Genomic DNA, 23,851 nt, shown 5'->3' on the forward strand with positions numbered 1-23,851 from the left:
CAGCACAGAGAAGGAAGCCCTGAACAGGAAGTGCTGAGGCACTGGGTGAGGGCGGGGGCTTTGGGGAGGGAGCCCGGCCTCCATGGGCAGGAGCAGTGACCACAGCCCCCCACTGCAGGCTGGCGGGAGGAGGCTGATTTAAAAGGCAGATGGGCCTCTGGCCGAAGCACTCCGTCCTGCACCCTGTGGGCTGTAAGAGCACCCAGACTTCCGGACTAGCTGGGGCGGGTGCCATGTGAGCCCGGCTAGGCTCTCCTCCTGCCCGCCCTCTTTCCTCCCCTCCTCCCATGCGCTCTGCCTGCCCAGCCTCTCCAAAGAGGGACGCTTGGCACCATGTCTCTTCTCAACCCTGTCCTGCTGCCCCCCATGGTGAAGGCCTATCTGAGCCAAGGGGAGCGCTTCATCAAATGGGATGATGTGAGTGGGGCTGGAGAGGGCTGATGCGGTGATGGGGTGGCGGATGGGCTGCTGTGGGCTTTGCCAGGGGGACTGGGTTGGTTTATGTCTGCCAGGATTCAGGCACCCGTGTGGCTTGGCCAGGCGGCTGATACAGCTGCCCAGATAAACAAACCTGGGGGTGAGGGTGTGTGCCCAAGCCTGTGTCCCTTGGCAGCCAGGGGCTAAGGTTCTGTGTGTAGATGTGAGAGGAGGATGGCTGCTCAGGTGGTCGCAGGAGGAAGCCTCTTTGGGTCTGGGTCTTCCTTTCCCCCTAACTCGCAAGAAGAGCAGGGTGTGTTTCTCCTGGTTTCTCCTGAGGGAGAGAAGAAAGGTGCCCCAGAGCCAAGGCCGGAGCAGAAGCAGAGGTGAGCCAGGCCTCTGCTCCCAGCATAAGCACCTGCTCCTCCGCACCCACCCAGGCCTGTCCCAGGGATGTCCCGCTCCCTGCCAGCGGCTATGGGATGACCCTGAGCCTGAGCGAGTGAGACCTGGAGGCTCTGTTCCCCGGGGCCTGGGAGGGAACTTATAGACTTCTGCTTTTGCCGGCTGCTCTCTGCCTGGCTCCCTGACGCCTGCCTGTCTGCAGGGAATGGGGAAACCACGCTTTGTCCTGCACCTCTGTCTCCAGTGTGTCTGCTCCTTCTCAAACTGGGCCTGCTTCCTAGCTTCTGGTTCTCCTGGACCCTGAAAATGTGTGTGTTGCCACAGGCCAGGGGTTCTCTGGGGGGTGGGGAAGGGGAAGGATTTGGGGTCCTCCTCAGGGAGGGGAGGCTTCTGGGCTGGCCTGGTGTGAGAGTCAGAGCTGGCTGCTCCCAGGGAGGGAACCTGAAGGCTGGGTGGTGGGGCAGGAGGGGTGGGCCCTTAGGGCTGGTTCCTCCTCCTCACAGGCGGGATGAGGGGGCTCAGGGGCCACGAGTTACGGCTCTCAGACCTTTGGGACTGGGCTCGGCTGAGTAATCTGGTTGCCATGACTGTGGGGAGTGGCCTGTGGAAAGGGGCCTTCTGCTTTGACAGGAGTTGTATGGCCACCACGGCATGGTGGAGGTATGTCCCAGAGTCTGCAGGATGAGGGAAGTGGCTCAGAATGAGAAGTGAAGTGGCCTCTCTCAGTTCCTCTGGGAAATGTGTGTAACCTTAGCATCATTATGGATGGGGATGTGCCAGGTGCCCTGCTCTGCAAGCCAGCCTCCGGGTACCCAGCGGGCCCGCTGCCCTCCCTGAGGCAGGGCACTGCAGGTCCTGGAGCTTGCCTCCCACGAGCAGGAAGCACCGGGTCTCAGGGCACATCCCCCTTCCAGATGAGGCTCTGCTCGCAGACTGCCTTTGGTCCAGTTGGCAGATGACCTGGGTCCTGGATAAGCACCGTGCATGGGATGTCATGAGCTCCCAACTTAATTTTGTGTCCCAGAGCTCCTTTACAATGTATTCTGTGGGGGAAGCTCCCCTATAACTCCCGGAAGTACACTCAGCCAGTCATGAGACATTCCATTTGCTCTTGGGGAATAGAGTCCATACAAGCCTATGGACTCTTTTCCTCACAAAGCCCAGTCTAACTTCAGAGACTGCTGCTGCTGCTGCTGCTGCTAAGTCGCTTCAGCCATATCCGACTCTGTGGGACCCCATAGACGGCAGCCCACCAGGCCTCCCCGTCCCTGGGATTCTCCAGGAAAGAACAATGGAGTGGGTTGCCATTTCCTTCTCCAATGTATGAAAGTAAAAAGTGAAAGTGAAGTCGCTCAGTTGTGTCCGACTCTTAGCGACCCCATGGACTGCAGCCTACCAGGCTCCTCCGTTCATGGAATTTTCCAGGCAAGAGTACTGGAGTGGGGTGCCACTGCCTTCTCCCTATGACCAACCTAGACAGCATATTAACTTCAGAGACTAGTTATCTCAAAACTCCAACCTGACTTAGAATGACATCTTCTACCTCACCTCCAAGAATAATTTCAGGTGAGCTACAGACGCTCTGCGAAGGCCTGTTGGGGGATCCCCTGCTCCTCCTCTCTGCCTACTAGGAGTGGGGTGCACGGAGGGATTGGTCAAAGAGGTACTGATGCTCTTAACTGAGCAGCTGCTATCATGGACTGGGCCTGGCAAAAGGGTAACTCTTCTTTTTTTTCTCATGCATATTTTTGAGGATTCTTAGGAGACCCACCAACCACCTTCTCTGAACTGGGAAATCTCTTTTTTTCTTTAATTAAAAAAAATTTTTTTGGCCCACACCACACAGCATGTGGGGGTCTTAATTCCTTGAGCAAGGATGGAACCTCTGCACCCCGACCTTGCAATGAAAGTGCAGAATATTAATCACCAGACCTTCCAGGGAAGCCCCTGGGGATCTCTTACTTAGGGTCCTCCTGGGTTTATGCTAAGTACTTCAGTCGTGAATGACTCTTTGCGACCCCATGGACTGTAGCCTACCAGGCTTCTTTGTCCATGGGATTCTCCAGGCAAGAATTCTGAAATGGGTTACCATACCCTCCTGTAGGGGATCTTCCCTACCCAGGAATTGAACCCATGTCTCCTGCAGCTCCTGCATTGCAGATGGATTCTTTACCCTTGAGCCACCAGGGAAGCCCAGGGTCCTCCTATCATTTCTATTTCAGGAGGTCACTTGAAATTACTTCTTCAGCCCCTCAGAATCCAGTTACCACTTTCGGTTTCTTGCAACTTTGGCTTTGCCCTCTCTCCCACAGGCCCATTTTGGACCCAGAAAATACTCACGGATTCATTGCCCTACAGACTCTGGGGGTTTGGGCTCACTGTCACACCACTATGACTCTCTCTCTCGAATAGTCAGCCCATCTGTCACCCATTCGTTTTCCCAGGCAGGTGTCAGACCCCACAACCTCAGGGGTGACAAAAGCTTTCCAAGTGCAGGAGGTTTAAGGTGAGGGGTCAGGCACCCCAACCCTCCCTTGGGGAGGCAAGGGAACGGAGTTCACAACACAGCTTTTTTCAGAATTAGCAGTGTTCTTTTCCCTCTCATATCCTAACCACCCTGGATTTGAGAACATTTTTCTGGACCATTTCCTTTGTAAGTTTTGCATTGGTTCTGGTTTGGTGTGTAGCAACCACCATGCCTTGTTGGAAACTTCAACTTTAGTATCTTGTTATTTGTGCATACAAAGACCGTTAAGATAAAAGGTAGCCTGTGTGCTCTGTGAGTGGAACAGGAGTTCAGAAGTGAGTTCATTCTTCATTCACTCGCTCCTTCAGCAAACATGGTGCACAGAGCTCACGGTCTAGTAGAGGCTTGTTTCCTGGGAGTCTGTGAGCCCCTGGGGATGTCTTAGATAGGCTTCTAGGTCTGAGAACCGGCTCTTACCCTGTTGTTGCAGCGTGTCTCAGGAAATGCTTTCTAGAAGCTAGTCTTTGGTGATATTTTAGGCAAGAAAGTTTGGGTGCTTATGCTGGGAGGTGGGAAGGCCTGTGGGACAGTTAAGTGGTTGGGATCCACGGATGGGAGGACTGGGCAGGCAGGAAGCTAGGCTGCTTTGCAGGGATTGGGTTCTCGGCTCTCACTGTGTTTAGTTCTCCTGGAGGTAGCATGGAGTCTTGGTGAGGAACATTCTACCCCCTTGGTTGAGTTGTGGGCCTTGAAAACAGGGTAAGGTGGGGGCCAAGACCCTTGCTTGGAGTCTAGAGGGAGAACTTCTATTTGGGATTTAGAGGGGAAACCCTCTTCTCTTCCAGAAATGTCATTTTCAACCCTCTACCCCTTCCCACCCCTGGTTCAGAGCTTTTAAGGCTTATACCCTGCCCTTAGCTCTGGAGAACAAAGAGAAATACCCACAAACCCCTGGGACAGCCACCTCCTAGGCAGACGGTGAGCTCTGAAAGCCCTGGCTGGGGCCAGGAGTGCTCAGCCTGAAGTTTCAGAGCAGGGGGCTGACTCCTTCTCTCTGCAGGAAACGACGATAGCCTCTCCGGTTATCCTCCGTGTGGATCCCAAGGGCTACTACTTGTACTGGACATATCAGAGTAAGGTGAGGCAGCCTCTGTCTACCACGGCCCCGAACTCCTGCCGATCCATCGAATGCAAGCAGCCTCTTGATGACACAGGGGTGAAGGTGTGGATGCCAGCAGTGTAGAGTGACCTGAAAGGGTAGCTCCACGGGACCTCCTGTTGGCAGGGTCTGGCTGCTTTGGGAGGGAGGACCCCAGTGAGGACCATGACTGCCTTGGGCCCCAATGCTCCACCCTTAGCATCCCTTGGAGAGAGAGAATGGAATTAGAATTGCTGCCAAAGGCAGATTCCCTGTCTATGGTTCTGGGTAACCTTGAGGGTCCAGAGAGATCAGAGAAGTCTCAGCACCTGGGCAGAAAGAAGGGTGGAGGAGTATGCAGAGAGTATATCTGGGATGGAGGTGGGGAGATGAGGTCACAGCTCCCCAGTAATTTGAGTGGCCAGGAGAGGCGTGGCTACAGAGGAAGGGAGGAGGGTCGCATGAGGAAGGCGAGCCACTTGCTGAGAAGGGAAGTTTGCAGTCTGGGAGACCCCACAGTCTTGGCATCTAGAAAAGGTAGTTGGCCAAGATGTGAAGGGGTGTAAAGCTTCCTGCCCTTCATCCTCGATCTGATGTCTTGGTCCACATCCCGTCTTTGCTGCTACCAGGAGATGGAGCTCCTGGATATCACCAGCATCCGGGACACCCGCTTTGGGAAGTTTGCCAAGATGCCCAAGGTAAGTGGGCCCAGAGGAGACCAGGCTCAGCACAGACACCAGCTCCATGGGGTAGGGGTCCCTGTGGGGGCGGGGAGCCTGATATCTGGAGCGAGCCGAGGGTCTCTCCCTAAGCCATGATGGGGTGTGGCTGCCCCCTGGCTTGCCGGGGCTTTGGTATCAGGACACAGTGAATGGACACGTTGCATGGTCAGCTCTTGCTCCTAGAGCATGCCAGGCTGGGAGGTATGGCTAGCCCCCTCTCCCCTCCTCTCCAAACACTTGGCCTGTTTTTGCCTAATGCTGGTAAGGAAGTTGGAGGAAGGGATTGGTGGGAAGCAAGATTCCCTGAAACTGGGGACTAAGAATCTGTCTTCAAATGAGAAATGGCAAACAAAATACACAGAACTTGCAAGCCCCACAGCCTTGGTTTGTCTCTTCCTGCGGACCTCTCCTTCCGTGGCTCCCACGATGGGCACAGATGAGATGCCCTCCAGTAGGCTAGACTTCATGTGGCTGAGAAGGAGAGACAGGGGAGCCATGGTGCAGAGGGCCAGGGGCGCACTGCTGATCCCCACCACGTCACCACCTGCTGCAGAGCCAGAAGCTCCGGGAAGTCTTCAACATGAACATCCCCGACAACTTCCTGCTGAAGACGCTCACAGTGGTATCCGGCCCTGACATGGTGGACCTCACCTTCCATAACTTCGTCTCCTATAAGGACAACGTGGGCAAGGTGTGTGGGGGGCACAGGTCTGGGCCCTGGGGACTGCCCAGAAATCCTGAGGGACAGGCCTGGGCTGTGGGGTGTGGTGGCACCTCTGGGGTGAGGGACCTGACCGCTGTGCTCTGGGGTCCTGCAGGACTGGGCTGAAGACGTACTGGCTCTGGCCAAGCACCCGCTGACAGCCAACGCCTCCCGCAGCACCTTCCTGGACAAGATGTAAGTGCCCACCTTCCTGGCCTTAGTGCACGCAGGGTTAAGTGTCTGGGACTGAGCCTTGACAGGCTGCTTTCTGCCCACCAGCCTTGTGAAGCTCAAGATGCAGCTTAACCCTGAGGGGAAGATTCCCGTGAAGAAGTGAGTCTCCCCTATTCCCTCCCCACGTGTCCTCCCCTCCCCTCCCCCAAGCTCTTCAAGGCCTTCCTTCTCCAGGCCCGACACCCCTTCTTTGCCTGATGCCTTTCTCAGCTGGTAAAGAATCCGCCTGCAATGCAGGAGACCTGGGTTCGATCCCTGGGTTGGGAAGATCCCCCGGAGAAGGGAAAGGCTACCTACTCCAGTATTCTGGCCTGGAGAATTCCATGGACTATACAGTCCATGGGGTCGCCAAGAGTCGGATACAACTGAGCAACTTTCACTTTCTCTGCTCTCAGTTTCTTCCAGATGTTCCCTGCTGACCGCAAGCGGGTAGAAGCTGCCCTCAGTGCCTGCCACCTCCCCAAAGGCAAGGTGAGTGGTTCTCCTTCCCCAGCCCACTCCCAGCATTCTCATTCTCACCTGAGTTGCCTCTGGCTGGAGGGCAACTTAGGCAGGCCTCATGGGAGTGGGGAGAGCAGAAATGATGGTACAGTCCTGGCCAACAGCCTGAAAAGCCAGGTAACTCCAGAGCCACCGATTCCTGACATCAGGAGCAGTGACAGAACCAGGGCAGGGGGCTGAGATGCCTGAGTTTAGAGTAGGTTGGCCTCAGCTCAACACATGAAAACATCTTTCTTTCTACTGGCGTGCTTGCATGCTCAGTCATGTCTGACTCTTTGCGACCCCATGGACTATAGCCTATCACGTTCCTCTGTCCATGGGATTTTCCAGGCAAGAATACTAGAGTGAGTTGCCATTTCCTTCTCCAGGGGATCTTTCCAACCCAGTGATTGAACCCAGGTCTCTGTGTCTCCTGCATTGCAGGCAGATGCTTTACCACTTGAGCCATCGGGGAAACCCCTTCTTTTTACTTAAGTAATTAATTTTGAATTACAAGTTGTATGTGGGGTGACCTATGAGGTACCTTACGTGACTTACAGAAAGGAGCTGTCTGGGCAGACACAGCCCTGAGCCAGGGTTCCTGCCTGGCGGGGGTGGATCTCAGGCCCCCATCCTCCCTTGGCCAGTGCCTCAATATAGAGTACCACCCAGAATCCATGGAGTCTTTTCTCCTGATAAGAATTTGGAATGTTATAAATAAATAAAACTGAGGCCTCATTGATCACCTGTCTGCATGAATCCCGGGAGGAATCCTTCCCTGTGGTCAGCTCTACAGAGCTGGGGACCCCTTGGTGCCATGAGTCGCAGAGGATGCAAGCTGGGGGTTGGGGAGAAGGTGCGAGTGGGCTCCTGCCAGGGCACCATGGCTGCTGTCAGTAACATCCACGCTTCTGTGCTCCTACCTCCCGAGCTCCCACCTCGGCCATGTTCTCCTTATCGATCAGTTCTCCAGCACCGCAGTAGGAGCCCCTGAGCCATCTGTGCTTGTAATTGATGGGTCCAAGATTTAATCTAGCTCGTCTGCTCGGAGCCTCTGCTCCAAACTGAGACCGATATTGGCTTTTCAGAGTGAACCTAGAAAACAATTGATGGGTTTTTCTGGAGTGAAATGCAAAGGCACAGAATTCTTGAATGCCACCAAAGCTACTTTCCATTTCTGTTTCTGTAGATTTGTCTCTTCTGGACAATTCATGTAAATGGAATCATACAATATGTGATTTTTGATATCAAGCTTCATTCATTTAGCACAATGTTTTCAAGCTTCATCCATGTTGTAATATCTATCAGTACTTCATTCCTTTTTACTGTGGAATAATATTCCATGGTGTAGATATACCACATTTTACCCATCTGCTCAACAGTTGATGGACATTTGGGTCATTTTCACTTTTTGGCAATTCTGAATAATGCTTCTATGAACGATTTGGTTTGGACATATGTTTTCAAGTCACTTGGGTACATACCTAGGGGTGGAATTTTGGGGTCATATAGTAACTCTATACTTAATATTTTGAGGAAATGCCAGACTGTTTTCCAAAATGACCATACCATTTTACAATCCCACTTGCATTGTACAAGTGTCCCAATTTCTCCACGTCTTCACCAACACTTGTTACTCTCTTTTTTTATTTTTTACTTTAGTCATTCTGTGTATATAGTATCTCATTGTGGTTTTATGCTCTTTTTCCATTTGGCTACACCCTCTGGCTTGTGGGATCTTAGTTCCCTGACCAGGGATAGAACCTGTGCTCCCTGCAGTGGAAGGGTGGAGTCTCAACCACTGGACTTCCAGGGAATTCCCCTCACTGTGGTTTTGATTTGCAATTACCTAAGGCTAATGAGAAGGCATTAGCTTGGAGAAGGCAATGGCTACCCACTCCAGTATTCTTACCTGGAAAATCCCATGGACAGAGGAGCCTGGTGGGCTCCAGTCCATGGCGGTCGCAGAGAGTCAGGCATGACTGAATAACTAAGTTTATCCAGATTTTCTTCAGAATGTTTTTTAAAAGTGCAAAACCCTTTAAAATGTTTACTAGTTGTATTGGTTTCCCTGGGTGCTGTAATAAATTACTGCAAACTAGGTGACCTGACATATCAGAAATTTATTCTCTCATGGTTGTTGTGGCCAGATGTCCAAAATCAAGGGCCATGCTCCCTCCAGAGGCTCTAGAGGAAAATATTCCCTTGCCTCTTCCAGCTTTGGCTGGCTATTGGCATTCTTTGGATTATGGCCACATCTCTCTGTCTGCTCTGTCTTCACATTACCTTCTGCTCTGTGTACTTAATCTCCCTATGCCTCTCTCTTATAAGGACACTTTTGTTGTAATTTCACGTCCACTGAGATAATCCAGGATAATTTCATATGAAAAGCCAAAACTTAATTACATCTGTAAGACCCTTTTTCCAAATAAGGAGACATTCAAAGGTTCTGGGGATTAAGATATGGACATATCTTTTTTGGAGGTGACCTTTAGCCCCCTACAGTCTGCCTTCTGGATCCCCAAATTTATGTCTGTCCCCTGTACAAAATATATTCACCCTACCCTAGTATTCCCCAAAGTCTCAAACCTAAAGTTTAAACTCTCGTCCAAACATCATCAGTTCAAAAGTCCTAAATCTCATCTGTGTGTGTCGTTGCTCAGTCCTGTCTGACTCTTTCTGAACCCATGGACTGGAGCCTATGAGGCTCCTCTGTCCATGGGATTTTCCAGGCAAATCTCATCTAGATCATCTAAATCAGCAACAGGTCAAAATCCTGGGGCAAAATTCCATTACATCTGTGAAAGTTACATCGCTCAGGCATGTCTGACTCTCTGCGACCCCGTGGACTGTAGCCCACCAGGCTCCTCCGTCCCTGGGATTCTCCAGGCAAGAATACTGGGTTGCCATTTGCTTCTCCAGGGGATCTTCCTGACCCAGGGATCGAACCCAGGTCTCCCGCATTAAAGGCAGATGCTTTAACCTCTGAGCCACCAGGGAAGCCCTATTATATCTGTGAATCAGTGAAAAAGACAACAGGGCTCCTGCTTCCAAAATGCAGTGGTGTGATAGGCGTATGATAATAGTTATAGGCATTCCTATTCCAGAAGGAAGAAAATGGAACAGACATAGAAAGGAGTTCCTTGTCCTGATGAGTTTCAGAATTTGGCCCAGCAGAATCCCCTTCCCTGGTGGCTCAGATGGCAAATGCAGGAGACCTGAGTTTGATCCCTGGGTGGGGAAGATCCCCGGGAGGAGGAAACCAGCAACCCACTCCAGTGTTCTTGCCTGGAGAATCCCATGGACAGAGGAGCCTGCAGGGCTGCAGTCCATGGGGTCGCAAAGAGTTGGACACGACTGAGCAACTAAGCACAGCACACAAGGCTAATGATGTTGGGCATCTCTTCATATGCTTGTTGGTGACTAGCTGAGGTCAATTCAGGGGCAAAGCAAACCAGCTAAGATGCTCTCTGCTCAGCAACAAGGGCCTTGAAAAGTAGGGGCTCAAGGTGCCCTTGATGCTCTTCTGTCTGCCCTGAGCTGTCCCTCTCCCCAGGTCCCCTTGCACAGGGCTGGGCCTAGTCTGAGGTCCGTGGACCCAGGAGTCATCAGTGACTCTCTATCTCCCAGAACGATGCCATCAATCCTGAGGACTTCCCAGAGTCCGTGTACAAGAGCTTCCTCATGAGCCTCTGTCCTCGGCCAGAAATAGATGAGATCTTCACTTCCTAGTGAGCTTCTTGGGCTGGGCTGGGCTTGGGGAAGGGGTGGTGGCTGAAACTCCCACCTGCCATGCTGATAATTAGGTGATGTTGCTGGAGAAGGGGGTTGTCTGAGGCCCCTCTCACCCTAGCCCAGGGGATCTAGAGGGGGACCTAGATCTTCTCTCTGGCCTGCAGCCACTCCAAGGCCAAACCCTATATGACTAAGGAGCACCTGGCCAAATTCATCAACCAGAAACAGCGCGACTCCAGGCTCAATTCCCTGCTGTTCCCGCCTGCGCGTCCTGACCAGGTGCAGGGCCTCATCGACAAGTACGAGCCCAGCGGCATCAATGTGCAGCGGGGTGAGGACTGAGGGAAACTTGGGCCCTCCGTGGACCTTTCCCGGCCCTGCAGCTAGGCTGCAACCCTGACAACCACCCCGTCCCCCAGGCCAGCTGTCCCCCGAGGGCATGGTGTGGTTTCTCTGCGGGCCGGAGAACAGTGTGCTGGCCCAGGACAAGCTGCTGCTGCACCACGACATGACCCAGCCGCTCAACCATTACTTCATCAACTCCTCCCACAACACCTACCTGACAGGTGGGCCTTGGTGACCTCACAGCCAACCTCTCTTCTTCTGGGCCCTGTTCCTGTCCCCTGAATCCCCTGCAGGGGCTGCGCACAGGACAGTCCCACGATGGAGAGGGGCGGGGCAGAGCAGGACTGCCCTTGAGTGAAGCCCCTGCCCCTCGCCCCTCCTCCGGCTCAGCCGGCCAGTTCTCAGGCCTCTCCTCTGCTGAGATGTACCGCCAAGTGCTGCTGGCAGGCTGCCGCTGCGTGGAGCTGGACTGCTGGAAGGGGAAGCCCCCCGATGAAGAGCCCATCATCACCCACGGTTTCACCATGACCACAGACATCTATTTCAAGGTGAGACTCGGTATGCAGAGGCTGGTGACACTGGCACTATTGAAGGGCCCTGGGCCAAGAGCCTTTGGGGGTTGGGGGTGGTGAAGCAGGAGAGGAGGGATGGCTGGGAGGCCTTGGACCAGTGTGGGGACTAGAGGGGACCAGAAGGGACAGGGGCCAAGAGTTGCCCTCCAGTTCTATGTATGTGTTGAAGCTGGAGAGTGGACAATGGTGCCTTTGGGGGAGTGGAAGCCTGTAGCATAGCACTGATCTCCTTCTTCCTCCTGGGGTCCCCTTCTCCTCCAGGAAGCAATCGAAGCCATTGCAGAAAGTGCCTTTAAGACCTCCCCTTATCCGGTCATCCTGTCATTTGAAAACCACGTGGACTCGTGTGTATCCAGGCCACCCAGCCTTGTTCTCTACCCTGGCCCCGTCTCCCACCTGCTGCTACCCTCCCCACAGTCATTCCCAGCCTCTTAGCCATGTCTTCAAGCTCCCTCCCAGGTCTCCTCACAATCTCCTTGGGACTGTGGGCTCTCCTGCCTGTGTCCCTGCCTCCCCAAATTCCTAAGCCTCTGATCTGGGTCATCAGGGGGCACAAAAAGATGGATAAGAGGGTAGAGAGGAGCAGCTGAACACCACCCACGTCTGCTCCCTGCAGACCCCGCCAACAGGCTAAGATGGCCGAGTACTGCCGGACGATGTTTGGGGATATGCTGCTCACAGAACCCCTGGAGAAGTTCCCGGTGAGAAGACTTCACTGTGGGGCATCTGGGGCTGAGGGCTGGGGACCCCGGGCAGGGTGCCAGGATGCTGGGGCTCACCTCGAGGATTGTTGGGCCCTATTGTCTACCACATGTCAGACACCATTCTGGGCTTGAGGGACATGTCAGTGGCAAAGGGGCCAGTCTCAGCGCTCAGACTGCTTACCCTCTAGTTGGGAGGCAGACAAGTAACCATGCCATTACAACCAGTGGCTGCTTTAGGAGTACTTGGGGCTCCAGATCTGGTCCTGGGGATTAGGGAAGGCTTCCTGGAGAAGGAGATTATTAAGCTGTAACCTAAGGGAGATAATGGATTTACCTTGATGACAGTGGGCAAGGGTGTTCCAGGCAGACTGAATAAGGTGAGGAAACATCACTGAGGAGCTGGGATAAGTTGGGTCAGACAGAGGGCTGGTGCACTATGTGGAGTAAGGAGACACGAGGCTGGAGAAGTAGGGAGGGGGCAAATGAAGGGCAGCCTGGCCTGAAGGAGTTTATGCTATACCCTGAAGGTGAGGAGATGGCTGAGGCCTCTCTCTCTTCTCCCACAGCTGAAACCTGGCATCCCCCTGCCCAGCCCTGAGGATCTCCGAGGCAAGATCCTAATCAAGAACAAGAAGAACCAGTTTTCTGGCTCTGCATCCCCCAGCAAAGAGCTGGATGGGGAGGCTGAGGGTAGCAGCCCACCCAATGCCCCTGTGGGTGAAGATACAGGTGAGTTGGCCTGGGAGGAGTTGGGGTGGGCGTGGGCATGGGGGAGTATCTGGAATGGGAGAGAGGGGCTGGGCCTGAAGGGGAGAGCCAGCCTGGTGTGGGGTCTCCCGGTGCCCCCAGTACTGACAGAGCTGTATGTGGCAGTGTGGGCTGGTGAGGAAGGGGCTGAGTTGGAGGAGGAGGAGGTAGAAGAGGAAGAGGAGGAGTCGGGAAACCTGGATGAAGAAGAGATAAAGAAGATGCAGTCAGATGAGGTGTGTGGGGAGTCCTCCGATGGGGTGGGTGTGGGGCCCAGCTCTGTTCTGGCCTCTTCTCTATCCTCCCCCTCCTCCCTAGGGCACAGCGGGCCTGGAGGTGACGGCCTACAAGGAGATGTCCAGCCTGGTCAATTACATCCAGCCCACCAAGTTCATCTCCTTCGAGTTCTCTGCCCGTGAGTTAGCACAGGGTGGTGGGAAGCTGGAAGTCAAGATTCGGTGCAGGAGAAGGCCCTTTGGAAGTGTGTCCTGACACCAGAGCAGTCTGATGGGTGGGGGTGAGAGCCAGGCAGGTCCTCCCTTCCCTTGGGCTGGGAGCCCTGTCTATAAATACCCGGCAGGGGAGCCAGGCAAAGGGCATGTTTAAGTGGCAGTGGCTCCCAGTATGCTGTCCCTGTACTGGGAACTTGGCAGCAAGCAGAATGCTCTGGAATGTGTTGGTGACAGGCAGGTCATTTACAACAGGCCACCTCAGCTGGGCGTCCGGGGGCTCCTGTGGTCTCTGGGGCATGAGAACTCCTGGGAGGGGGTAGATGGCAAAGACACCAGCCAGACACAAGCGAAGCCTGTCCCCTTCGCTTTCTGAGCGCACCCGTGCTGTTTACCTTTATCTTCTCCAGACATGCTCACAGTGAGTTCCTCTCACCCTCTATGCACGTCCCCATCACCAACACCTGTTTCTGTGTCCACTCTGCAATGCTTCTCATCCCTGAACCCCCAGCCTGTGCCCTTTCCTGTGCACCACTCTTGCTGCGGGCCCTTAACCTCTGTGCCCTGTACTTCATGGCATGTTCCTGACCTCTGGGGTCATCTCTGTGTGTTCCCCACACCCCCTGTGCATGCCCAGGGCATGCACCCCGCCTCCAGGACTCTGGCACTCACAGTCCACCCCGTGTGTATCCACTGTACATACCCTTTATCCCAGGACACACTGCTACCCACAGAGATCTGCACATTTCCTACCCCGGGGCTGGCCCCTCAACCCTCAAGCCTCACTGGAAGCCATACCAAAGGGGAGGACAGGTCTGTGGGAGGGGACAGCCTGATGTGGACTCTCTGTCATTCTCCATGCAGAAAAGAATCGAAGTTATGTTATCTCCTCCTTCACGGAGCTCAAGGCTTACGACCTGCTCTCCAAGTCCTCAGTGCAGTTTGTGGAGTATCCTTGAGACCTCTGTAGCCAGGGTCCCTGGTGGGGTGGAGGGGCGGGGGGCCTGGGACGAGGCTCGTAGGTCTGTGGTCCTCCCGGTTCCTATACTCCATGGCAGCTACAACAAGCGCCAGATGAGCCGCATCTACCCCAAGGGTACCCGCATGGACTCCTCCAACTACATGCCTCAGATGTTCTGGAATGCTGGTTGTCAGATGGTTGCCCTCAACTTCCAGACGATGGGTAAGGGCATGATCAGGCCCTTAAGAACCTTCCCCTGCCCCTCTCACCTTTACCCCTTCCCTGGGGAGGGGGAGGTCTTTGAAACAGACTTGGGGGAGCTGATGTTCAGTTAGGTGGGTGCACGTGCGGGTGTAGGAGCATTTAGTGCCTCAGCTCATACCTGTGTGACTGCAGGTACATGAGTGTGTGTGTGGTGATGCCAGAGTGCTGGCAAGGGTTCTGGCGTTCTGGCTGCTCAGCCTGAGTGGGGCTGTGGGAACCCCTGCTCCACTGGTCTCAGCTCCCACTCTGAGTGTGAGGTCCGGTCGTGGCTTTGCTCCTGCTGACTTCGGGTTGGGGGCCCTTCCTGAGAGATGAGACCCTCAGGAACCAATATGGGATATGAGAAACCCTCATCCTCACAGCCCTCCCAACCTCCCTGCTCACGAGACAGGAAAGGCGGGGAAATGTGGAAAGAGAGGCTGTGTGCAGACTCAGAGCTGGGGCTCCCTGCCTGACTGCCCCTGTCCCCCCAGACCTGCCCATGCAGCAGAACATGGCGCTTTTCGAGTTCAACGGGCAGAGTGGCTACCTCCTCAAGCATGAGTTCATGCGTCGGTCGGACAAGCAGTTCAATCCCTTCTCAGTGGACCGCATCGACGTGGTGGTAGCCACCACCCTTTCCATTACGGCAAGGCCCTGAGGTGGACAAGTAGCCGGGAGGGCTGGGGTCTTGAGGAGCCCCACCCCTCTGTTCCCAACCCCCTCCCCTGATATCCTGAAAACTTCAGCCCCAGCCAGTTTCGTGCAGTAGCAAGTTGCCTTGGAAACTGCCTCCTCCTCTGCACTGGAGGCTGCCTCTTGGTCCCCATGGAAACCAAGGGGAAGGGCTGAGGCTGGGTTGGGGGAGGGGAGAAGAGTGGGCAGAGTGGGGCAGCAGGAGCCCCAGGCCCTGGGGGAGGGACCTGTTCCTTCCTCACTGGGGAAGGAGGTGGGGAAGCCCACACCTCTTCCCTGAATGCTGGAAACACCCTGGATGCCAGAGCTTAGCTATAACCTTTGAGCCAGATAGCCTCTACTCTGTGGCCAGAATTGAATGGGGCTCTTCCCAGTACCCAAGAATGGATGTTTCAGCCAGGGCGCTGGAGGACTTAGAGCATGGCCTGAGTAGGAAACTGATACTGATCTCCCGTGCCACTCCCTGCCCCTCCAGGTGATTTCTGGGCAGTTCCTGTCAGAACGCAGCGTGCGCACCTATGTGGAAGTGGAGCTGTTTGGCCTTCCGGGAGATCCCAAGAGGCGCTATCGCACCAAGCTATCACCCAGTACCAACTCCATTAATCCGGTCTGGAAGGAGGAGCCCTTTGTCTTTGAGAAGGTGGGGGCGAGGCCCAGGGTAGGCAGGGGCTGGGACGTGCCCCTCCTCTTCGGTCTCTACTTGTAGAAGAGGAAATACATAAAGGGAGTTCTTTGAACTTCCTCCTCTCCCCACCCCTCACCTGTGCCCTCCTGAGTTTTAAGAGTTCAAAAACCAAGTTTTACAGAAATTTACTTGGTGGGCAGGTTTTGTGTGTGTGTATAGGTGTGTATGCACATGCTTGTTCATGTTAGGATTAGAGGCAGAAATGAACACTCCCAGACCAGGGTGCAGGGGCCCAAGGAATCATGGGGGTCTTTTGCCCCCACTGGATACTTGTTGACAAAGCTGCCAAGGGCTGTCTGCAGCAGGCCCCTGGAGCCCAGGCCACATATCCAGCTCTCTGCCCTGTGTGGACCAGTCATGACAGGAGCTGCTAGGATGGCTATGTACGTGGCTTCGAGTGGGCCTTTTGTTCTCAGCAAACCTGGTAACATGTTCTCACACTGACCCTAGATTTCTGGAGCCAGGAAGGGGAAAGCCTGGCCACCCCCTCCAACTCCAGCCTGTCCTGTCCTGAACTCTCCCCAGATCTTGATGCCTGAGCTGGCTTCCCTGAGAGTCGCTGTGATGGAGGAAGGCAACAAGTTTCTTGGACACCGCATCATTCCCATCAGTGCCCTGAATTCTGGTAAGGACAGGGGTACTTCTTTGCTGTTCCCAGTGGGTCTGAGACCAAGACCAGCATCAGGAACCTGTCCACAGGATGGGGCAGCTTCAGAAAGGTAGCCCTGTCATGTTATCAGCCCAAGAAAGTGGGGCAGGAATAGTACCTCTCCAGGAAACTGACAGAGGTTGAGGCCTCTGCCCACCCAACAGAATGTCTCTAATTTTCCGGAATTACTGGGGCAATTTCCCAAGCAGCTGACACTCACTGGGCACTTAAAATGCTTTAATGGCTTATAACACATTCACACTTTATTTTGAGAACAACTACATGAAGTGGGCTTCCCCAGTGGCTCAGTGGTAAAGAATCTGTTTGCAATGCAGGAGCTGGAGGGCATCCCAATCCACTCCAGTAGTCTTGCCTGGGAGTATCCCATGGACAGAGGAGCCTGATGGACTACTGTCCATAGGGTTGCAAAGTCAGACACGACTGACTCCACCTAGCATGCACACAACCACATGAGGTAGACACTGTTACCCCCATTTCACAGATGGGGAAAGTCTCAGAGATTTAAAGTAATCTACTCAAGATCACACAGCCAGGAACCAGACTAAAGGCAGGAGTGTTGAGTATTGGGCTGCTGGTGAGCAGCGCTGGAAGCAGTGGGCTCTGGCTCACTGGCCACCTGGTCATGTCCCACAGGATACCACCATCTCTGTCTGCACAACGAGAGCAACATGCCGCTCACCATGCCTGCGCTCTTCGTCTTCCTGGAGATGAAGGACTATGTGCCTGACACCTGGGCAGGTAGGAGGCCCATGGAATGCCGGGAGCCCCAGGCTGTCCATCCTCTCTCCTTTTTCCTCAAGCCAGCCTCCAGAGGAAGGCAGAACAGGGTATCCTGGGGCAGGCAAGGACGGGAGAGGCTCCGAGGCATATCTTACCAGGCCCCCTATATCCCTGTGCACCCAGATCTCACGGTGGCCCTCGCCAATCCTATCAAGTTCTTCAGTGCCCATGATAAGAAGGCTGTGAAGCTCAAGGAAGCCATGGGAGGCCAGTCCGAGGTCTGTGTTGCTAGGTCTCCTGCCAGAGCCCCCCACAGGCCTGCCCCATCTGCCGGATGATGAGGGTGGGGGCCGACTCCCGGGCTCAGGGTGAGAGGCACCTTCCCAATCCGCTCTCCCTACAGAGTCCCTTCCCTCTTGGGAATCACCCTGCCAGCCAGGTCAACGGGGCATCGGCTCCAACAAGCAACGGGTCAGCAGGTAGGCGCTGGGTGTCCTCCCACCCATCTGAAGGGTCTTGACCCCTCCGCTGCACGCATAGGCACATCCCAGCCTGGCGGCAGCTTTTCATAAAAAGTAAAAATAAAAAAGCGAAGACTTTCACCGGGGAAGGGAACAGCTGCGTGTGAAGCCTCGGGCTGGGCAGTGCTCAGCAGGCGGCCCACACTGTCAGGGGACTGGGCGGGGAGCAGCCGAACCCAGGGGCCCGCAGGACACCCCAAGAGCCTCGTCTTTGGTTCTTGCAGCAGCCGGGGCCAAGAGGGAGGAGGCCACGAAAGAAACTGCGGGTAAGGTCTGCTGAGTCCGAGGGAGACTTTGGGGTCGAGTTTGGGGAGGGTCGGGGACTCTGTGGCGCGGGGCGGTTCCCGGGGGGCGCACGCCTCACCCTGGCCCCCACAGAACCGCAGACCGCCAGCCTGGAGGAGCTGCGGGAGCTGAAGGGCGTCGTGAAGCTGCAGCGGCGCCAGGAGAAGGAGCTTCGGGAACTGGGGCGGCGCGGCGTGCGGCGCTGGGAGGAGCTGCTGCAGAGGGGCGCGGCGCAGCTGGCCGGGCTCGGGCCGCCAGGCTCGGGGGGCAGCGGCGGGTGCCGGGGCCGCAAGCTCGGCCCGGGCAAGGGATCTCGCAAAAAGAGGTAAGGGCGATGGCGGTGGCGACGGCGGCGGCATCCTGCCCTCGGCGGCGCGGGCGGCCTGGGACTCGCGGCCTGTTCCCACGTGGCCGTCTCAGGACCCTGCCGGGCGAGGACACCGCCGGGGCGGCGTCGGCCGAAGGCCCCGAGGGCGAGGACGTGCGCCTGCGAGAGCTGAGGGACAGGCTGGAGCTGGAGCTGCTGCAGCTGGGCGAGGAGCAATGCGAGTGTGTCATGAAGCTCAAGGAGCAGCACGCGGCCCAGGTGCCAGAGTCGGGGAGGGGAGAGGAGGGGAGGGCAGGGGAGGGGAGGGGAGGGGAAGGAGAGGAAGCCACGGCCAGACCCCACACCTTCCGTATATTGCACATCGAAGGGCTTCTCATCTGCTTGGCTTAGCCGGTTCTTCCTTTCCCTCAGCAAATGACCAAGATGATGGAGCTGGCTAGGGAGAAACAGGCTGCAGAACGGAAGACCCTCAAGGAGACCTTGGAGATGTAGGCCTGCCTCCCTTCTACTCCTGACTCTTACCTCCCAGGAAGGCCCAGGCAGCAGGAAATGTCTTCCTGATGCCTGTTTTTCTGCAGTGACACCAAAGAGATGAAGAAGAAGCTGGAGGCCAAGAGGCTGGAGCGGATCCAAGCCATGATGAAGGTCACCACAGACAAGATGGCTCAGGAGAGGTGAGCCCTGGAGGGGAGGCACAGGACTTAACTCCAGGCCTGGTGCTGAGCAGGAACCACTCCAGTGGGAAGGGGCCTCCCTGCAAGGGGATCCTGACTTGCTTCCCGGAGTCTGCTGGTTCCTGAAAGGTGATTCCACTTCTGTCACCTCTGAATCAGAGAATGTCCTCCTTAGGCAAAACACAGATGCCACTACTATTTGAGCAGAGAGGAGAATTTAAGGGAAAATTAAACATGCCAAGAGGGAAGCGAAACCTTGGGACATCTGATTTCCACCTACACTTGCCCATGCATGCCTTGAGGAACAGTGCATTTTAGTGAGGAGGCCCCTTCCCTCAGAAGGCCCGCAGGGCTCCCAAAGGCTCCTCAGGTCCTCCATGGGTCCATCTGCTTACCCCTCTGGCTGGTTCCCAGACCAGACATAGATGTGCCAGCCACAGATGATTCTACAATGAAGTTCTCATTTTGCCTACACCCTGTGGAGACTTTGTCCCACCCAGCTCTTCTCAGCGCCCTCTTACCCCATCTGAAACTCTGATCACCCCAACAGGTTGAAGAGAGAGATTAACAACTCCCACATCCAGGAGGTGGTACAGGTGATCAAGCAGGTGTGTGAGAGCTATGTTCTTCCCAAACACTCTCTCTCTGAGGGAAAAGGTGGTCCCAGGCCTTTACTCTGCCCTTAGGAGATGCACTGTCTCAGTTGGCCCAGGCAGCTAGGGATGGGGCAGGAGGCAGTGGGAGAGGGGCTGCCCCTTGGCCATCCGGGGTTCTAGTATTTGTGCAGAGGTTGGGACACCAGCCTAAAGGGGTCTGTATCTGCCACTTACTCCTGCCCAGATGACGGAGAACCTGGAGAGGCACCAGGAGAAGTTGGAGGAAAAGCAGGCAGCCTGCCTGGAACAGATCCAGGAGATGGAAAAACAGGTGGGGGTGGAGGGGCGTGGACCACTACCCAGGCCCACAGCAGAGCTGGCCTGGCTCCAGGGTGTAAAGGGACCGGGCTCGGGGGAGCTGCCAGTCAGGAGGTGGGAGGAGAGGGACTGGCCCCTCTCCTGGGGGTCAGATGCTCTGAGGCATCTCTGCAGATCTCTTCGCTTGGTTGGCAGACCCTCCCCTGAGAAACCCCCTGATGTGCTCCACCTCCCACCCTGATCTCCTGGGCAGTCTGAACAAACCAGGCATCTCTGGTTCAGTTTCACTGTCATGGGGAGGGAGAGGGGGGCAGGTGGCCCATCCTGAGCCAGGGGGTGCTCTTCACTGTCCCCACAGTTCCAGCAGGAGGCGATGGCAGAGTACGAGGCCAAGATGAAGGGCCTGGAGATGGAAGTGAAGGAGTCAGTGAGGACCTGCCTCCGGGCCTGCTTCCCCTCTGAGGAGGAGGACAAGCCTGAGAGACCCTGCGTAGTCTCCAGGGAGCTGTGTGAGCAGGACACACTCACAGAGCAGGCAGAGACCCAGGAGAGCCACCTCTGATGCCCCCATCCCATGGGGACATCCTGCAAGGACATCCACTCTTTTCTGGGACATGGCTCCAACCCCTGGAGGAGAGGGCCCCTTGCGTTCTGAGGTGCAGGAAGCTGGAGCTCCCTCGGACACTGGAGCCCCTCCCTCAGCTGTAGGCTAAGGTGGAGGCTGGAACCATGTGGGGCCTCTCTGGGGCCTTGAGGCCCTCTCCAAGCTAACATCCTGCTCCTCCTCCCCTCCTCTCTGAATAAGTGTCACATATTTGTGGAGGGAAAAAATATGACCTGGGAGGCAGGAAATGGGGTCCTGGCCCCCCACTCTTGCCTTTCCTAGTGAGCCACTCTGGACTCAGTTTCCTCTCCTGGAGGGTTAGACCTGGCTACCTGGAACCTCCACTCCTGCCCCTGCAGTTCAAGCAGGGCCAAACTCCAAAAGCTCCTGCCCTAAGGCGGGAGGCTCAGCCTGGCTCCTAGCCCCCATCTCCGGCTTGCCCTGAGTTGACCTCATTGTCAGTTCCCGGATACAGAGTCTGGCACTTCCTTCCAGTTCTTTGGGGACGGATGGCTGCTCCCAGAATCCCAGACTGAGATGTCTTTCCCGCCTCCTGCCTGTGGGGGATGGGAGGCTGATGTGGAAAAGTTGCCTCAGCTGTATGACCCTCAGGCCACTGAGACGGCTGGGGGAGAGGGGAGAAAGACGGTCTTTTGTGCTGTCTCCCACCCAAAGGCCCATCGCCCCTTTTCTGAGACCTGGGGGCATTTCCCAGCATGTGCCCCCGACTCAGACTGTCTGACAAGGTCAGCACCATTTTCTCTCCCGACTGTATGAAGTTTATTTATTTTTCTCTAACTCCTACTAAAGAACCCTGTCCCAAGATTTTCTGCCTAAGCCTGGCCTCTGTTCTCTGGCTGAGAAATGGGGGGCAGGCAGCAGAGTAGAGTGCCCCTCAACTGAAGTGTGCTGGGGGAAAAGCCCTTAAGAGTTGAACTGGGCGCGAGGTCCCTTCCAGAGCACAGTGGAAAAGCCCTGCCTCTGGGTTTGAAGGGGATTCACTTCCCCTTCTGCCAGCCCTGATGCCATAACCACTGGAAAATGACATCACCCTTCTGCTCCACTCCCCATCCAAATGTGGCCTCCTTGCCTCTGCCCTCAGGGTTGGGGCAAAAGAGCAAAGGTGTCCCCCACCCTCTTGGGGAATCAGAATATTTCAGGCCAACTGGGCCCCTTGAGACAGATTTAGAGTGGTCAGATTTTTATATGCCTGTGGCAGTTAGGGTTGACCCCACCATGTACCGTAGGAGGCTTTGTGCTTGCATCTGCCAAGTTGCTCAGTTGTCTCTGGCTCTTTGCGACCCTATGGACTGTAGCTCGCCAGGCTCCTCTGTCCGTGGGGATTCATGGGGATTCTCCACGCAAGAATACTGGAGTGAGTTGCCATGCCCTTCTCCAGGGGATCTTCCACACCCAGGGATTGAACCTGAGTCTGCGGCTCCTGAGGCTCTTGTATTGCAGGCAGATTCTTTACTGCTGAGCCACTGGGGAAGCCTAACACCTATGGACACAGTCTCAAATCCCACATGAAGACAGGCCCTGGCTTGGGAAAGGAAGGGGGGGTGGTGTAGATTCTGGGAAGAGGTTGTTTTCTTATTAGAGAATTATAGCAAATGCCATTAGCTATGAGCACCTGTGCCTTTGGTAAATAAACAGGAGCCCCCTCCCCCCATCCCTCTGGGGGCCGATCTCTGGGATGCTAGCAGTCTCTCGTGGCGCGATGAGGCTGGGACCCTGCTCATTCACAGAAGTAAGGCCTGTCATTGCTCAACCTGCATACACGCTGGAGGCAGCTAAGCCTGGGACATCTACATCCCAGGCCAGTGTCCCGTCTTCAGCCCTCCAGCTGAGCACTCAGCTGCCCCTTCTCCTCCTCAACCCAGGGGTAGAACTTCACAGGGATGAGCATCCAGGCCTAAAGGAACTCACTGACCTAGCCAGAGCCAGCACTGGGCAGTTCCCAGCTTTGGTCAATGGCCGCTCACTGGAAGTAGACTTCCTGCTCTCTGCCTCTTAGTCATTTCAGGGCAGCGTCCCTAGGCCTCCAGCCTGGGGCTAAGATGCCCAGGAATGGGGGAGAGGATGCAGTCCTGCTTCCTGGAGAGGCTGGGGGCTTCCCAGAAAGATGGGGCAAATATCCACCTTCCTGCTTTCTGTCCTCTGGAAAAACGGCAGGGTGCCCCTGGGAACATGCCACAGTCCTTGGACCCTGGGGGTGCATTAATCTCTGGCCCCCAGGGATGTGCAGAGGAAGAACTGATGCTCTCTCTCAGGGATCTGGGCCAGGGAAGGGCACCTGAGTTCCACTCCTGTTGCAGATCTAGGGGGCTGGGGCCAGATGCCCCAGCAGCAACATGCCTCAGTTTCACCTTTTTCACAAAGAGAAAGGTCCCTACCCCCTTCCCAGTCCCACTGCTGACTCACTGCCAGAGTCCCCTGCTGACTCACCCCGTCCCCTACACCCCCCTCCCCCCAGCTCTTTGGATCTCCCAGCCACGTGCCACCAGGCCCAACCCTGCTGAGCTGGTGCAACGTGACTGGATGAGGGGGCTGGTGACACTTGAGGAAGAAAGAAGGGAGCCTGCGAGGGGGGCAGCTGCAGACAGAGTGACAGACTGCAGACCCCAGCCGCCTCTGGGAGGAAGCCCTTTGCCAGCCTGGGGCCTGCAGTGGGGGAGGCTCAGCAGGTGGGAGGGGAGGGGAGTGTGGCGTGCCTGCCTGCCCCCTGCCTGCCTCAGCTCCATCGCCTGTCAGCCTTCAGCTCCCTAAGCGACAGCTTCTAATTCCGGCTGTTGGTGCCTCTGTGCTCCAAAGCAAAGTCTCGGCTTTTTTTCATCGTTGCTATTTCTTTTCTGCTCAGAACATACTGAGCCCACAGGGAAGTCAGAGCAAAAAGGCTTTAGGGCACGAGATCTGGCATTGCCCTCGCCACGCCATCCCACCCCCCTCCACCCCATCCTACCCCACCTCTACAGCATCCCACCATAGGCCTCGCTGGGCTGGTAGCACTGGCTGGAGCAATGGAACTGCTGCTCCTCCCTTAGTGTACACAGCACAGCACACCCTGACAGGCCAGACAGAGGTCTTGCCTCAACTCCCCTTCTTCCTTCGAACTCTCTTCATCTACCACAGAGAAAAAGGACATAAATGAGGTTGGGTGGCCCAGGGAGGAGGGGCATGGCTTTTTGGGACCAGTGCCCCTTCTGTGTTCTGGCTGCTTCTCTCCTCCACCTGGGGGTGTCAGGGCCTGGCTTGTCAGGCCGGCCTGCCACACAGACTTCTGGGATACCCCCTCCCTTAGTCCTGGAAACAGAGAAAGAAGAGAAGACAGCAATTTCCTTCATGCTGGGGAAAAGGGAAATTGAGTCCTGAAGAGAGGAATGCCTTTCTTCTAAAGCCTGAGAAAACAGGGAGATGATTCCTGCGTTCTTG

The 23,851-nt window shown here is 55.6% G+C and overlaps 1 protein-coding gene across 2 annotated transcripts; it reads left to right on the forward strand.

Annotated features, from left to right (window-relative positions):
• The first annotated feature begins 31 nt into the window (after positions 1-31).
• On the forward strand, positions 32-21,244 carry PLCB2 (phospholipase C beta 2). 2 transcript variants are annotated; one of them, XM_086321924.1, is made up of 32 exons: positions 32-417; positions 4,350-4,427; positions 5,057-5,125; positions 5,703-5,840; positions 5,968-6,047; positions 6,132-6,185; positions 6,482-6,557; positions 10,197-10,297; positions 10,466-10,632; positions 10,721-10,867; positions 11,037-11,194; positions 11,480-11,562; positions 11,835-11,919; positions 12,489-12,651; positions 12,796-12,905; positions 12,988-13,084; positions 13,983-14,067; positions 14,177-14,301; positions 14,817-14,971; positions 15,494-15,658; positions 16,229-16,328; positions 17,007-17,111; positions 17,277-17,371; positions 17,497-17,572; positions 17,839-17,880; positions 17,993-18,224; positions 18,320-18,485; positions 18,639-18,715; positions 18,806-18,901; positions 19,452-19,509; positions 19,742-19,828; positions 20,174-21,244. In XM_086321924.1, the coding sequence occupies exons 1-32, from the start codon at positions 334-336 to the stop codon at positions 20,375-20,377; spliced, it is 3,558 nt and encodes a 1,185-aa protein (XP_086178050.1). In that variant the 5' UTR covers positions 32-333; the 3' UTR covers positions 20,378-21,244. The 2 variants fall into 2 exon arrangements, with proteins under 2 accessions (XP_086178050.1, XP_086178051.1); XM_086321925.1 differs by having other exon boundaries at positions 17,842-17,880.
• Positions 21,245-23,851: the final 2,607 nt, after the last annotated feature.

Source organism: Bos grunniens, chromosome 10 (assembly GCF_055505025.1).
Source record: "Bos grunniens cultivar Pamir isolate PY7600 chromosome 10, Bosgru_T2T1.0, whole genome shotgun sequence".
Lineage (NCBI taxonomy): Eukaryota > Metazoa > Chordata > Mammalia > Artiodactyla > Bovidae > Bos > Bos grunniens.